This window comes from Amborella trichopoda, chromosome 6 (genome assembly GCF_054954075.1).
Source record: "Amborella trichopoda isolate Santa Cruz 75 chromosome 6, AtrichopodaSantaCruz75HAP2 v2.0, whole genome shotgun sequence".
NCBI lineage: Eukaryota > Viridiplantae > Streptophyta > Magnoliopsida > Amborellales > Amborellaceae > Amborella > Amborella trichopoda.
Window position 1 is genome coordinate 50,693,956 of NC_142341.1, and position 14,247 is coordinate 50,708,202.

Here is a 14,247-nt window from a genome sequence, read left to right on the forward strand (position 1 = left end):
AGGGTTTTAGATTGTTTGCAGGTAAGCACTAGAGTTTGTTCATTGTTGCGTTCCAACAGAAGAACCATACGCGTTCCTCTCATCTCTCCCTCTCTGCAACTTGTAGTTGTCAAAAATGGCGGACGTCATCCAGTTCAAACTGGAGAAAATGCTCGATGAGCTTGACGACGTGGTTAAACGAGGGATTTTCACAAAACCTGAGGCTTCCATGATTCTGAAGAAGAGAAGGGATTTTGAGTACCGGCTGAAAAGGCCCTGCTCTCTTAAGCAGGACTATCTGGCCTATATACATTATGAGAAGCAGCTTGATGCTCTGAGAAGGCTGAGAAAGAAGGCTTCCAGGCGGCAGGATACGGAGGATGAGAATAAGAGGAAAAGGAAGAAGTCTCTCTCTGACTTTACTGGTGTTTTGAGGATATTGGAGACATACAAGAGGGCGGTGACCAGGTTCAAGGGGGATTTGAATATCTGGTTTGAGTATTTGGAGTTTTGCAGAGAACGAGGCCATGGCCGAATGAAGAGGGTGAGTTTTTTCTTTTTTTTTGCTCCTCCCGTTTGTTTGAATCAATGTATATAATTCTGGTTTTATGTCAAAATTTAATCAAATGAATTCATCAGTTTTTTTGTTTATTATTCAATGGCATCATGAAGAAATTCTTTTCCTCATGTGAATGGTAATCATGGGATTGTTTGAATTACATTATGCGATTTTGTTAGAATTTTCTGTTTAGGTGTTTCTACATTGAATTGAAATTTGCGGACCTTCATTATTTTTTTGGGTACTTGCTGTTTCGAATATGTAAAAATGTAATCGTACAGCTATTTTACTCAGATTTTTCTTTCATCAATTTGAAATGGGTGAACTATTATTTTATCTCTCCCTGTAGATAATTTTAAGTATTACTTTATTTGCGTGCTTTGAATCCTGTTGTGTGATTTTAGGAATCTAATGTATTTATACTTCTGTTTTGAATTGAAATTGGAAGACAACCAATTTTTTTTACACTAAATTGGAAGACAACCATTTTTGTTTGCTTTTTTTTTTTTGATAATTTGAACCATCATATTGTTTGAATGCAATGATTCAATTCATATTCTTTTTATGTTACAAGCAGTGTTTCAAACCTTGGCTGAGATTTGGCTTGGACTTGGCACCCTTCCTAGGCGAGTTTATAAGACGAAGTCGGGTTATTTAAAATCACTTAAAAAATATAAAATTTTGTTACTTAATCACTAAAAATGATGTCTATCCATGCTTCTATATAATTTTTATGTTTTTTATTTTTCCTTATTCTATGCTCTAATATTCTATTTTTCCCCTTTTTGGGATTTTTCTGAATTGTTTCAAGCTGTGATTAAATTTTTTCATAATCCATCTTTTATATACTTTTTTTCCATTTTTCATAGACTTTTAATGATGTCTATAACATCTTTTGGTTTTTTTTTTTACTGATTTTTAAATATTTTTAACAGTTTTTTGTATTTATTTTATTTTATTCTGCAATTTTTAAGCCTTTTTTGGGCTTGTGCGGGACTCAGGTGAGTCCACTGGCTGAGTTACTCGGCTCAGGCAGGGACAGAGTCCTGAGCCCAAGCTGAGTTCTGTTAACATTGGTTACAAGTTTAGCATTTAGATGTTTCTTAATTGATTTAGGATGGGATAATTGTCTTTTTTATTTTTTGCTGGTAATTTGGTCCATCATTTGAAGTTAATTAAAATTTTCAAAAGCTTCTTTGTATTTTTAAGAGTCTACTTTTCTGAGGTTTCTTTGTCAAATTGATATGGGTGGAGCACCTTTCCTTTTTATTTTTTTTGGGTAAGTTGAACCATCATTTTTCAAAATAAATGGGTCAGTTGACCTTCTTAATGAAAATTTGAATGTCACAGGCACTCGCTCAGGCACTCCGTTTCCATCCAAATGTCCCTGGCCTTTGGATATATGCTGCTGCCTGGGAGTTTGGGCAGAATTTAAATGTTGCGGCTGCTCGTGCACTAATGCAAAGAGGGTTGAGAGCATGCCCCTGGTCAGAGGATCTTTGGGTCGAATATCTTCGAATGGAATTGACTTACCTCAATAAATTGAAGGCTCGGAAGTTGGCTCTAGGAAACGGTTCAGGAAGTTCAGTTAAGGTTGAAGAGGATGATTGGAAAGAACAAAACAAAGATTTATTTATGTCACTAGATAATGGAGATGAAAAATCAAATGATGGGGACATTCAAGAAGCTAAGGTGGATGAGGATTTGGATGCTAAAGCTAAGGTGGATGAGGATTTGGATGCCCTTCGAAAGCAGGGCTCTGATATCATACGGACTATTTATGATGCAGCAGTTGAATCCCTTCCCCATAACCTAAGTTTATGCAAGAAATTTATTGAAATTTTGGAAAATGCAGATGTAGCAAATATGGATGGAATAAAGGAGGATATGACAAGTAGTATTCACAAGGAGTTCTTGAGGGATGAAAGCTATTGGGACTGGCTAGCAAGACGTGAACTTTCTAGAGGAGACAAGGAAAGAACTGAAGAAGATATGCTTTGTCAATTGAATAAAGCAGTGCAAGTAAGTTGATATCTGAACCACATCAACATTTGATATGATTCTAATTTTCCAATTCCTGTTTTAGTATTATACATTATTTGTTGGGGGACTATCATTTTATGATAGGTCATCTTGATGGCATAAATGGAAAAGTTAATTGTGGATATGCTTTTAATTGTTGTTACAATTGGGATATAGAACTATGTAATGTGTTGCCCTGACATGTACCGCAAAAGCGCAAATCATCATATATTATTGTGTTTCTCTCAAGGGTTTGTTTGGGATAATGTTTGGATTGCATGCATAAGAGAATGGAAAACCCTTAAAAACGCCTATAGGCAATGCTACAGTGTTTTTTTCCCGAGAGCCATTGTGGGTTTTCTTGAAAAGTCGCAACAGCTCTCATAGAACCATGGCGGTTCCCGTATTTTCGCGTGAAAAATCGACCGCAACGGCCCGCAACAGACATAGTAGAGCCGTTGCGGTAGATTTATCCATGCCGTCCAAAAAAATCGGTTGGCACCGAGCCTATGGGCAAAAACAGTGTTCATTTTCGCCCATAGGCGTTGTGTAGTGGCTGTCAAGAGAAATATGTAGTGTTTGAAAAGTTACAGTTTCGATTTTGTTTCAATATTATTGCGAAAGAAAGGAAACTGTTCATGGTGAAGTCTTTCTTTCTTCTCTCCTAACTCTGTTAGTCATTTTGAGTTTGGCATGGATATTGAATCCATGTCTCTCATATGTTAGAAAATGAATGCAACTCTTTCTTGTCTTATGGACTGCACATCATATCATTTCTCCGTTAGTTGGTGCTTTGCAATGCCTGCATTTTATTTATTGATCAACCAACTTCCTACGTGCATGATTTTGGCTCATGCAGATACAGGCTTGCATCTGGTAATTGCTTTGTTTTAGTCAAATGTTATTTCCTAGATGTTTTATTCGAAAGAAAAGGCTCAACCTGAGAAAAGCACTACAATTGGATGCAACCCTTTTTATGTAAAAAAAAATGACAGTGTTTCATGTAACCACGAAGGGTCAAGTGCCTTAACCTTTACGATTTATTTTATAAATCAAATTTGTAAGCACGAAGGGTCAAGTGCCTTAACCTTTATGATTTATTTTATAGATCAAATTTGGTAATTGTATATTTCTATATACTTTACGGAGGCAGTCTCAGACTTGGTAGGGGCAGTTTTGATAATACACCACGAAGTAAGGGTCAAAGTTAAAACATTAAATAATATGACAAAATCTTTTTGCATATCAATTATTATATAGTTAAATGTCAACACTTGTTGATGATTTTTCTTCTCTTCTCATGGCATGTGATGCAAATACCCTCATACAAAAATTGCTTAAAAAGACAATTAGGCAATTTAATGTCCAACACATTTGCAATATATATGTTTATATATGTATAATCATTTTGTTATTTTAGTGATCGTATGTTGTATACAGGACTGAAGTTCTTTCTAGTGGAACATTCCCTGTGCTCTGATGCCAGACATCTATGATGACATGCTACATTATGATGAATGTGATATCTGTTATGTACTGTGTTGTGGTAGGATGGCATTCCTATTTTAAACCATATCCTGTATTGGCTTCTCCTAATGACAGATGCTTTCTCTTTAGGTTTATGAAGAAGCATTGAGTGTTGTTCCTTCTCCCAAATTGTTTGAGCTATATGCTGCCCTCTGGTCTGAAATCATTGCTTCTGAAGGAGGTTCAGAAGTTGTTGGTTTCAGCAACTTAGTGTCCAATGTTCCACAGTTCATATCGACTTTATTGGAAGTTTATGAAAAGGCTGAGTCTTGTGGGTGCATGACCCCGGATCTTGCCCTACAGTATATTTCCATGTACTTGAAGCTTGGAAAATTGGAGGAAGCCAGAAAACTGGCAGCAAAGCTTTGCATTGGTGGAAGCTCAGGGAAAACAAAATTGTGGCTTGGAAGGCTTTTAACTGAGATAAAGTGGGTGACAACAAAGTCTGCTGCTATAAGTAAGGATGATCAGCAGTCTTTATTTGAGCTCTTCAAGTGCATTTTGACAAAATTAACGATCCCAGAAGCTGAAAGCTTATGGCTCATGGTATACTTATAATCTTGCCTTCTATACTTGTATCTCTAGTCTTATTTCGTGCAAAGGAGTTCTTTATAGTTGCTACTATCTAGCTTGCACCTCTTCTAATGGATGCTTTACATGCATCATATGTTTTTTTCATTACAAATGTGGGGTATGTATCATAACAGGTAGTTAGCATAGTTTGTAGTTTGTTTTTCAAATTCTATATTTGGAATTCCCAAGTCACTAGCTTAAGATCACTGCATGGTTAAAATTGGGCAGCTTCCTTGCTTATTGACCTTGGAGTAACTTGAAAGGCTCAGGGTTAGCTGGGGTAATCTGCTTGCCCTTTTTGTGGCTTACAAAGTAAATAATATGCAGCCATGATGCTCTAGTTTGTTACTTCCTAGATAAGTCCAGAATATAAGAATGTTCAGTATTTTAGTGAAAAAAAAAAAGCTACATTTTGACGGATGGAATATGCCACCCTGTGTGAGTACCATATTGGCCATCTTAATCAAATTCACAGGCCATTTGTGTTGTTATTGAAGTTTTCCCTGCCATCTACTTATTTATTAGCAGTTCCAATTTTTTCCTGTTTTCCCCCTGATAAACCTACTGCCTGTTGGTTTCATGTTGTCAAATATATAAAAGTACACAAGTAATCTATATGCTGAGAAATTGTTTTTGGCTATTTATTATCTTCCTTTTATTCATTCAATCACAAAGTTGATCAGTGATGTCACCATTGGGTTAGCTTCTGGTATATTCCTTTGAATGGGAACTATGCTTCAATTGGCCTTTACTCATCTATAGAGCAAAGTGCTTTCCTTCCTGGGGGTCCACATGAGGGAGTTTATATTTAACCACCTCATTGGCATCACTTTCTGGTCTATTCTGTATGGTTTGAACCAATCATCGTGACTGTGGTTTAAGAAATTGCAAATTTTATATAGTTAGGCTTTTATTACAGTTGAACATGTTGTACTTTATTTGTTCAACATCCACCAATTGATGTAGTTGTTTTCTTTGGATATTAATGTTACTAAGTGGCAATTATGATATTGCTATGTCGGATCTGAACAGTAGAGTTTCATTTTCATCTGAAAGACACGTCTGATTTTGAAATCTTTCTTGGAAAGACTTGGGCTCTAACTTGTTTTTCCTGGATTAGATGCTGTATTAGTCCTTACATGGTCTTGCAGCATAAGTATGCCCAGAATCTCATTAAGGACACTCATCTCATAGATAGCAAGATAATGGATATGCCACTTGAGCTTAACATGCAACATTTGTCAAATCTGGGGTAGTCTTTCTAATCCTATACATTGCCGAAAGTTAGCGGGTTGATTGTTAGGTTTTGTTGGGACATTCCAGCTATTATGCATGCAGTTCATGACATCTCCTCAGAAGCTATGTTTGACCACAGTTTCCATGATAGTATGTCATGTTTTGCAATTCACACAGACAAATGTAGGGATCTCTACTTATCATCTTCATTGGATCTCTGAAAACACCCTAATTCTTCTTGCGCCGATGGTCCTGATTCCAGTTAGTTGATAATTGGTTTTTACTTTTCTGCACACTGTATACATCTTGGAAGTGCACAAAGCCAGACTGATAGAGTAAATACGGTGTGGTACTGAATATAGGATGATGATATCTGTGGCATTGAGTGGGATTGTTTGGTTTCGAGCACTTCTTGATATTGGATTACGTATGCTTTCTCCTTATCTCAAAGTGATAGTAGCCAGTGCTTTTTGGGTTGTTTTAAATCTGTTTTTTTGTAAGCTGACGAAGCTCATTGATGTCAACAGTTGTTCTACTCAAGAAAGGTTATTCTGCAGAACACTGTTTTAGAACTTGCTGAGTCTGACACGGACTCCCCAAATTACTCAAACCTGCCAAGGTTCCATTAAAAATCTCAGGAAGCATCTGAGTCTCCATGGTTCCTTTGGCCGATGTATTAATTATCCATAGACTCGGTTGGGTTGGATGGGCTGACAGTTGACTTAGGCTTAGGTCCTGACCATTCCATACCTGAATCCGAGATTTCAATCATTGGGGCAGAATTATGGTGCCTCCACAGTTCTACTGCATATGACCATAAAATATGAATTAAAAAACTTATGGCTATTGAATTTTATGAGTTTTTAGTGCACAAACACTCCTTATGATATGCATCATCCATACCAAGCTTAAGGGGAGGAGTTAATATTATAACAGAAATGTAGTTATATATTGTGTACATTAAGGGTATTTTAATCATTTATAACTTTGTATATAAGGTAATCTTAGTCAAAAAAACTTCGCATATATGGCTAATCCTTTTCATCGGAGTAATAAAATTAGGTGAAGGTTAAAATAAGGTGTAGGCCTCATGGAAAAAAATGTAAAGCTACGTCTCAAATCTCACCAAAAATTGTAGTTTTAGTGTTGAAAAACCTTTAGATCGATCATCTCGTTCTTGACCATTACGAATATGGAAAAAAAAAAGGTTTCCAAGCCCAAAAAAGTGTATATTTAACATGTTATCTAGAGCATCCATTTTCAAGTTTTCATAGATCTGCAAGATTTGTACCAATTTTTGAACTATGAATTTCATAATTAGTGGTGGAAATAGATTTTAGAGCTATCGCTAGGGTTTCCCATGCCTAGAGTGTTTTCCAGATGAAGTTTGGAGGTGAGGCTTTACGTTTTTTCCATAAAACCTAGGCCCTATAGAAACCGCATCAATAAAATTATAATGCACTCTCAAATTGCAAATTTTATGACATATATGTCAATGATGATGATGATGATAATCCGAGCCTTTTCCCAACTATTTGGGGTCGGCTACACAAATCTTGATATGTTATTCTGTTATATCAAGGGCCATACCCACTGTGAGGTCATAAGTCCTCATATTTTTTCTCACTACTTCCAACCATGTCCATTTGGGCCTACCGCTTACCCTTTTGAGCCTTCCCCTTGAATCAAATCGCACCTCCTAATAGGTGCTGCACTGGGTCTGCACTGTACATGATCGAGCTACCTAAGTCTACTTTTCTCATCTTATCACTTATTGGAGCCACACCTAAGTTTTTTCAAATGTATTTATTTTGAATTCTATCCTATCTTGTCTTGTCACTCATCCATCTCCTCATATCGTTGGTTTAGGATTCATGGAAAGTTTTGGCGAAGTTTTATGTGGCTGCCTACTTAACACAACCCACCTCTTTTACCCGGGCCTGAGATGGGTTGAGGGAAAGTTTAAGTTCCTCACTCTTCTTAGACCTTATCTCAGTCATGAAATGCAAAGGAAAATAAGCTATAGTAGTATTTGAGTCTTTCATGATAGCTTATGGCGAAACCCAACCTTAAGCCTGCCATATGTTACTTAAAATCCTTGCTTTGACACACACATATATTGACACATGTACAACATCAACTTTTTTACTTTATGCTCTGCATTTGACTCTTGCATGCTGTATTGCAGGCTTTGAAGATTTTCTCAAATCAGAGGGACCATATTGACAAACTGGTGGAGATTTGTTTGAGACAGCTTGCCGGTGGAGGTGACTGTGAAGCATGTGGGTCAGTATCTTGTGCTCTCCTGAATTGTGCTCTTCAAAGAGGAGGAATTCAGCGTGCAAGAGATATATATAAGCAGTGAGTTGGCAAAATATGGTTTATTGAGCCAATTATAGTTGTCCATACTTACTTAAACGTTTCTCTTTCATATTTAAGTTAATATGTTCCTCGGACAGCCACCTCCGAATTTTTTGAGTCTTGTTCATTGTCTGTCTGTCCTTTGATTTCTTTGAGATTGAATTTCATTTTCAAGGGTTTGTTGGTCTGCTTTATTTATGAGTGATAAGGTGCTAACAACTAGAGCAATCCCCTTTTTCTGTGAGATTTTTGATCAATTAGATAAATTGCACAGATTACTGAAGCAATTCTCAACATCACTAAATCATCTAATCAGGAAATTATGATGATTACAAGTGCAAGAACTGCAGTAATGCTGCTGAGATGGCTACAGCTACCACAGACTACAGCCTGTATCTTGTAATTCATAAATAGAATGAATAAATCTAGGTTTACACTATGATCAACTCGCCCATCAGCAATCCTCCAGTCCAGAACTGTCTCATGTATAGGTTACTTGAAGTACCTCCCCGACATTATTCTTGGAATCATTTGAGATATCAATGATATTGCTGTTATAATGTAATGCTTAGAGGGTCAAAGTGCGCTTGTATCCTAATGTTCATGAAATATATTGCCTTCTTGATTACCAGATGATTAGATGTGATTGTTTAGCATATTGAAAATGAAGTCTCCTCATTCAAGACTAAATTTCTGCTTCAAGCAAAAAGGATTGGAGATATAATGGCTTTCCATGAGTACTTTTGCTGAATTTGAGGCCTTCTGCAGTGCCGAACAATGGAAGGGATCCCGGCTTGAAAAGTATTCTACAGTGGATTCCATCGCATTCTGTCAAAAGGAGATTGCATATAATGCCATTGCCTGGAGCACAGGAATAACTTCATTAAGGAGAGATATGAGAGGTTCAATTGCAACTAATTCTTCCATAGCGTAACCCCTGGTAAGAAAATTGTGTGAGGACAACACTTACTTGAGGAGCAACAGTATTTATGCATATTTCTGGAAAAGGTGCCAGAACATGAGCAATAAGTTGGCAGCTCGATTTTGGACTAGTCTAAAGCAGTAAACTCGGGTCAGTGGAAATGGTCCCACTTTAGCTTGGATGGTAACTCAAAATGCATCTTCTTATTTGTATAGTTTTATATCTGTTTATAAGGCAACACATTTGGGCAGGACAAGCAAAACCGGCACTAACCTAACCAAAAAAGGGGAAAAAAAAAAGTTGTCAAAGAGGTAACATTTTATTGCTGTTGGGGTTTGGGTATAAGCTTTTCCTCAAGATTGCATATGGCAGTATGGGCACGGACAAATATGGCACTATAAATAGTGTTGGGATACATGTGATAGGAAATCACTTCTAACTTTTGAGGATCCACCTTTATTCATCCTACATTAAATCATTTCTGTGGCTGTCGGGCATGGGGAAGGCTGTATTTGTTTCCCAAGATGACATCACATGCAAAAAGTAATTTGGTAATGTGTACCCTAGTGGTAGGATATAGGAAAGAGATAGGAAAAGTCTTCCAAAGTTCATAGAAGGCCAACTACTGTTTATCCTGGATTGATAAAACTAAATAGAATGAGTTAAGAGTATTGTCTCCATTATTTGCAGAAGGTCCCAGGATGCTTATTGTGAATTACTTAAGTTCTCGCCTGTACAATTCAAGCAGCAGCTCATTAGAGGTGGGGATTGAACCATATGGGATGCCTGATGAACTTGCTCAATGCTCTTTGTGTAGGTTTATGCAGGGGAGTTGCTTTTTCATATAGTTTACTGGTCTGTTGACAAATCTTTCGGGTATAGATAGTGTAGTGCACATGCATTCATTTGATGAGAATGCTAATTAACAATTGCCATTGTAGTGGACCTGATTATTTGTGGGATTTGATTCCATGACAATCTATGATCAATTTCTATGTGTTGAGGTTTTCCTTTCTTCAAGCAAACTATGTTGCTTTGCACATGTTATTGGATGTTCTAGGATTGGTCTCTGTGCCATTACACCGCCATTGCCATCAGAGATTATGTTTCTTTGACATAGTGGCTTTATTACATACATGTTGATCCTTTTTCGCTTTTCCGGATGTATTCTATATAACCTTGTTTTCACTACTTCTATCATGGAATAATTTACTATGTATTATGATGTGGATTGTCTTCTGTTCCATTTGGTGGTTACATGTAAAAGCAAATGATGTGTATAGTATGCTCCCCACAAAGAAAATTTGCATTTACTCTCTCGGGCAAAATGATCTACTTAGTTGGATATATATATATATATATATATATATAGAGAGAGAGAGAGAGAGAGAGAGAGAGAGAGTAATGATCCTATGAGACCCTTCCATACCCATATGTGTAGGACCCCAAAAGATCACCATTAAATTTAGCACAGATCTCTTGAAAAGCTTTCACATAGGTGTGGGACTTGATTTTTTTAGGGATCTGTGCCAAATTTAATGGCGATCCTTTGAGGTTGTACACACATGGATGTGGGAGGGTCACATAGGATCATTACTCATATATATATATATGTGCAAGATACTACAAAACGCCTATAGGCGAAAATGAACAGTGATTTCGCTTACCCTCATCACCTTCCAAAGTTCATCGCACGGTCACGATTGTCCGGTAGTGTTTCATTTTTCATATTTTTTTACAAATCGAAATGATCTGAAAGTTGGAACATGTGTTAATAAAAAATAGGTGAATCTACGAAAAATATCAAAAAAATATTTTACATAAAATAAATTGACCAAAATACCCCCGAAAAGTTTCAAGAGTATTTTGGTCAATTTTTTTGGCTAATTTTTTTTTTATATTTTTATTAGGTGTGTCTCACTAAGATGTACACACGTTCCAAAATTCAGATCATTCCGATTTGTAGAAAAGACAAATGTAAAATGAAACACTACCGGACAATCGTGACCATGCGATGAACTTTGGACGGTGATGAGGGTAGGTGAAATCACTGTTCATTTTTGTCTATAGGGGTTGGGAAGACTCTTCTATATATATATATATATATATATATATATATATATATATATATATAGGTATTATCTGTTTTGGGATCCACTTTAGGATATCACTAAAATGGGTATTTCATAGGTATTATCTGTTTTGGGATCCACTTTAGGATATCACTAAAATGGGTATTTCATAGGTATTATCTGTTTTGGGATCCACTTTAGGATATCACTAAAATGGGTATTTCAAAAACTAAATAAAAAGGATTTTTAGTTCTTAAACACTTAGATTTGGCGGTCTATGTGCAATTGTAGGGCGTGATTTTTTTTTTTTGTACAATTCTTCGTGTTCTCTTTTAGGTGGGTTGCTAGTTTGAGTAGGTCACATCCCTAAAATTTGTGGTACAAAAATACTCCTGGCTAGGGTTTTGCTTGAGGGAGCAAATGTACGTTCGTTCCCCCGTAGGTGCCTATAATCTTTTCAGTATCGATGTAATTAATTTGATAATTTGATTAGGTTGGGTCTCATGCTGATGTGATTGGATCTGAGTTCTCTCTCTCTCTCTCTTGAGTTTGTTGTTATGTATCAACTGCAGATTCCTGGCTCTGCCCCATCCAAGCCTTGGGATCTACAAGTGTTGTATTGAATTGGAATCAAACCTCGCATCGCTAGGCGATGGTCGCTCTCTTCAAAATGCTCGCAAATTGCATGAGTCTTGTCTCAGTTTCTATGGCCAAAATGCTGGATTGTGGCGGGATTATTATTTTTTGGAGTTAAAGGTGAGAACTATTATATTTCCTTTTAGTTTTTTTCTTGTACTGTGGAAGTTCCACATTTTATCTTAGTTTCTCCCAATGACTGATGCCGTTCATGGCTGGAAATTGCCTAAGCAGGTGGGAACACCCAAAACTGCTAGTGCGATTTATTGGCGGGCAAAGAAGACTCTCTTTGATGCCAGTGAGTTGTTCCAGCCGTGCCATCCTTGATGTTCTCTAATGCCGGCTAGTCTTGTATTCTGTCACTTTCTCATTTTTTATTTATTGAGGGATAGTTTGTAATCTAGAATGCTGAAAATTAAAAAAATTGGAAAAGAGAAGTCGAGAAATTGTCTTTGATAAATAAGCATATATTTTTTCAATCAAGTTAGGCCCTCTCTCTCACACATGCACACAAAGACACACACACACCCATGCACAGGCACACATTACATTTCGTGTCTGGCTTCTTGAAGGGAGGGCTAGCATGAAAGAACTTCCAGTAATAGGCTATTACTGGTATCTATTTTGGAGCTCTTACTTCAGTGTAGCTAGACTTGCCTATATGAGCCAGGGGTTTCTATTACAGTATGAAAAGGTGAGTAAAGACAGTGAGCACTGGCAATGGAGGAAATGAGATGCCAAGTCTGTACGCAAAAGATGGTATTCACATATTTCAGGTTTTGGGAATACCTTGTTCACATATGAAGAATGATCAGATGCAGGTAAAATTGTCATAAGCCGAAGTTTTCCGCCTTCAACATTATGACTCTCGATAAGGTGAGCTAAGGCTCCAAAGATTGAGGACCCTATGTATCAAGAGGTCGATGCATTGAAATGTGTTCTTAAACTATTGTTCTAATGTCATATAATTAACATTTAATAATTGATATTGCCTTGGGAGAACTTTCACTGCTGTTGTAGGTAGTTTCATTGATTTGACCAGTTTATTGTGATGCTGGAAAGCTCTCAAATTTATCATCTCAACCTCGAGATGAATAGATATACATTAAAAAAGAGAAAAATTCAAGTGCTAACAATGGTGCATCCTGAATGTGTTGTTTGGAAGGTTTATTATCACAATTTTAAAGTCTTATACATATTTGCGTGATTTATATTATTTTTTGATATAGTTTGTGTGATTTTTATTTTTTGAACTTTAAATTTCATAATTAGAAGTGAAATACATTTTCAGGCCATCATAGGGGTTTTTAGCATTGGAATTGCATTTATATAAGGTTGACACCTTACATAAAGCCCACCCTTTAGTTAAATCAGCACATCCATGCGTCGTCTTTTATGGATTGAGGCGCTTTAGTTAATTTTCCTTTGTACATATACATCCTTGCATATAAAAGAGGTAAAATTTTATAGAACATTGGGGGACATTTGGTAACTCGCAATTTACTTGGGTTCTCATGCTAACTTCGATGAAGATTTGGGGTAAATGAAAACTAGTGGCCTGAAAATTGGGAACTGTTTCGTAACCTGAGTGAATTCTCTGCATTTGCAATTTTTCTTGTTTCGTAACTTGGAAATTGCATGTTTTTAGTTGTTCATAATGTAATTCATCGATAAAATGTGGGAATTATTTTAAAATGATATTTTTTTAGTTATAACACATAAATGGCATCACTTACAAAATAGCTAGTTCAGTAAATTATTATTCCAGTTGCCAGAAAAGACGCTAACCCATACTTTCTCTTGAGGGATGCAGTTCAAGACATTCTTAGGAACCAACTGATATGATAATATCCTTAAGACTTCCACTAAAATATTCACTTGATACAACGGTATCTTTATTTAGGGATGAAAGTGGGTAAAAATAAATAAATGCAGTTATGAATTCTCATTTGGAAAGCTCTTTGGGCATTGGAACTCTCCGTAATGACTCTAAAATCAAATTTAAAATCAATTTTCAATGCCGACTATCAATTTTGAAGCTCAGAAAAATGGTTAAGATCTTGCGGATAAGTGAACTCTTTATTTTTTTGGTGAAATGGATGGTCTAAGATTATTTGTTACAAAACACGTGTAGGATCATCAAGCTATTTCTACTAAAACACAAGTGTGATTCCCCCTAAAAAATGAAATACATTGACAGGAGGATTGTATTTAATAGTTAATATCATTCGCCATCACCTGAATCTCAAGGCACTCTTTGAATCAATCATACTTTATTGAGATAAGTAAACCATATTGAGATAGGTAAACCAAAGAGATTCCCCGTCCGAGAACCATATATGAAAATTTTATATTTATTA

General features: G+C 36.4%; 1 protein-coding gene across 1 annotated transcript; it reads left to right on the forward strand.

The window, feature by feature from the left end:
- LOC18448734 (U3 small nucleolar RNA-associated-like protein) lies at positions 1-12,370 on the forward strand. The gene is made up of 6 exons (XM_006858795.4): positions 1-523; positions 1,889-2,560; positions 4,178-4,633; positions 8,085-8,257; positions 11,824-12,007; positions 12,122-12,370. The coding sequence occupies exons 1-6, from the start codon at positions 116-118 to the stop codon at positions 12,212-12,214; spliced, it is 1,986 nt and encodes a 661-aa protein (XP_006858857.1). The 5' UTR covers positions 1-115; the 3' UTR covers positions 12,215-12,370.
- Positions 12,371-14,247: the final 1,877 nt, after the last annotated feature.

What these genes read in the sequence shown, in the direction of transcription:
- LOC18448734 (XM_006858795.4), top strand. Translation starts at nt 116, where the DNA reads ATGGCGGACGTCATCCAGTTCAAACTGGAGAAAATGCTCGATGAGCTT. An exon ending in GCCATGGCCGAATGAAGAGG is followed by an intron (nt 524 to 1,888) that starts GTGAGTTTTTTC and finishes TGAATGTCACAG; the next exon opens with GCACTCGCTCAGGCACTCCG. An exon ending in GCAAGAGATATATATAAGCA is followed by an intron (nt 8,258 to 11,823) that starts GTGAGTTGGCAA and finishes TATCAACTGCAG; the next exon opens with ATTCCTGGCTCTGCCCCATC.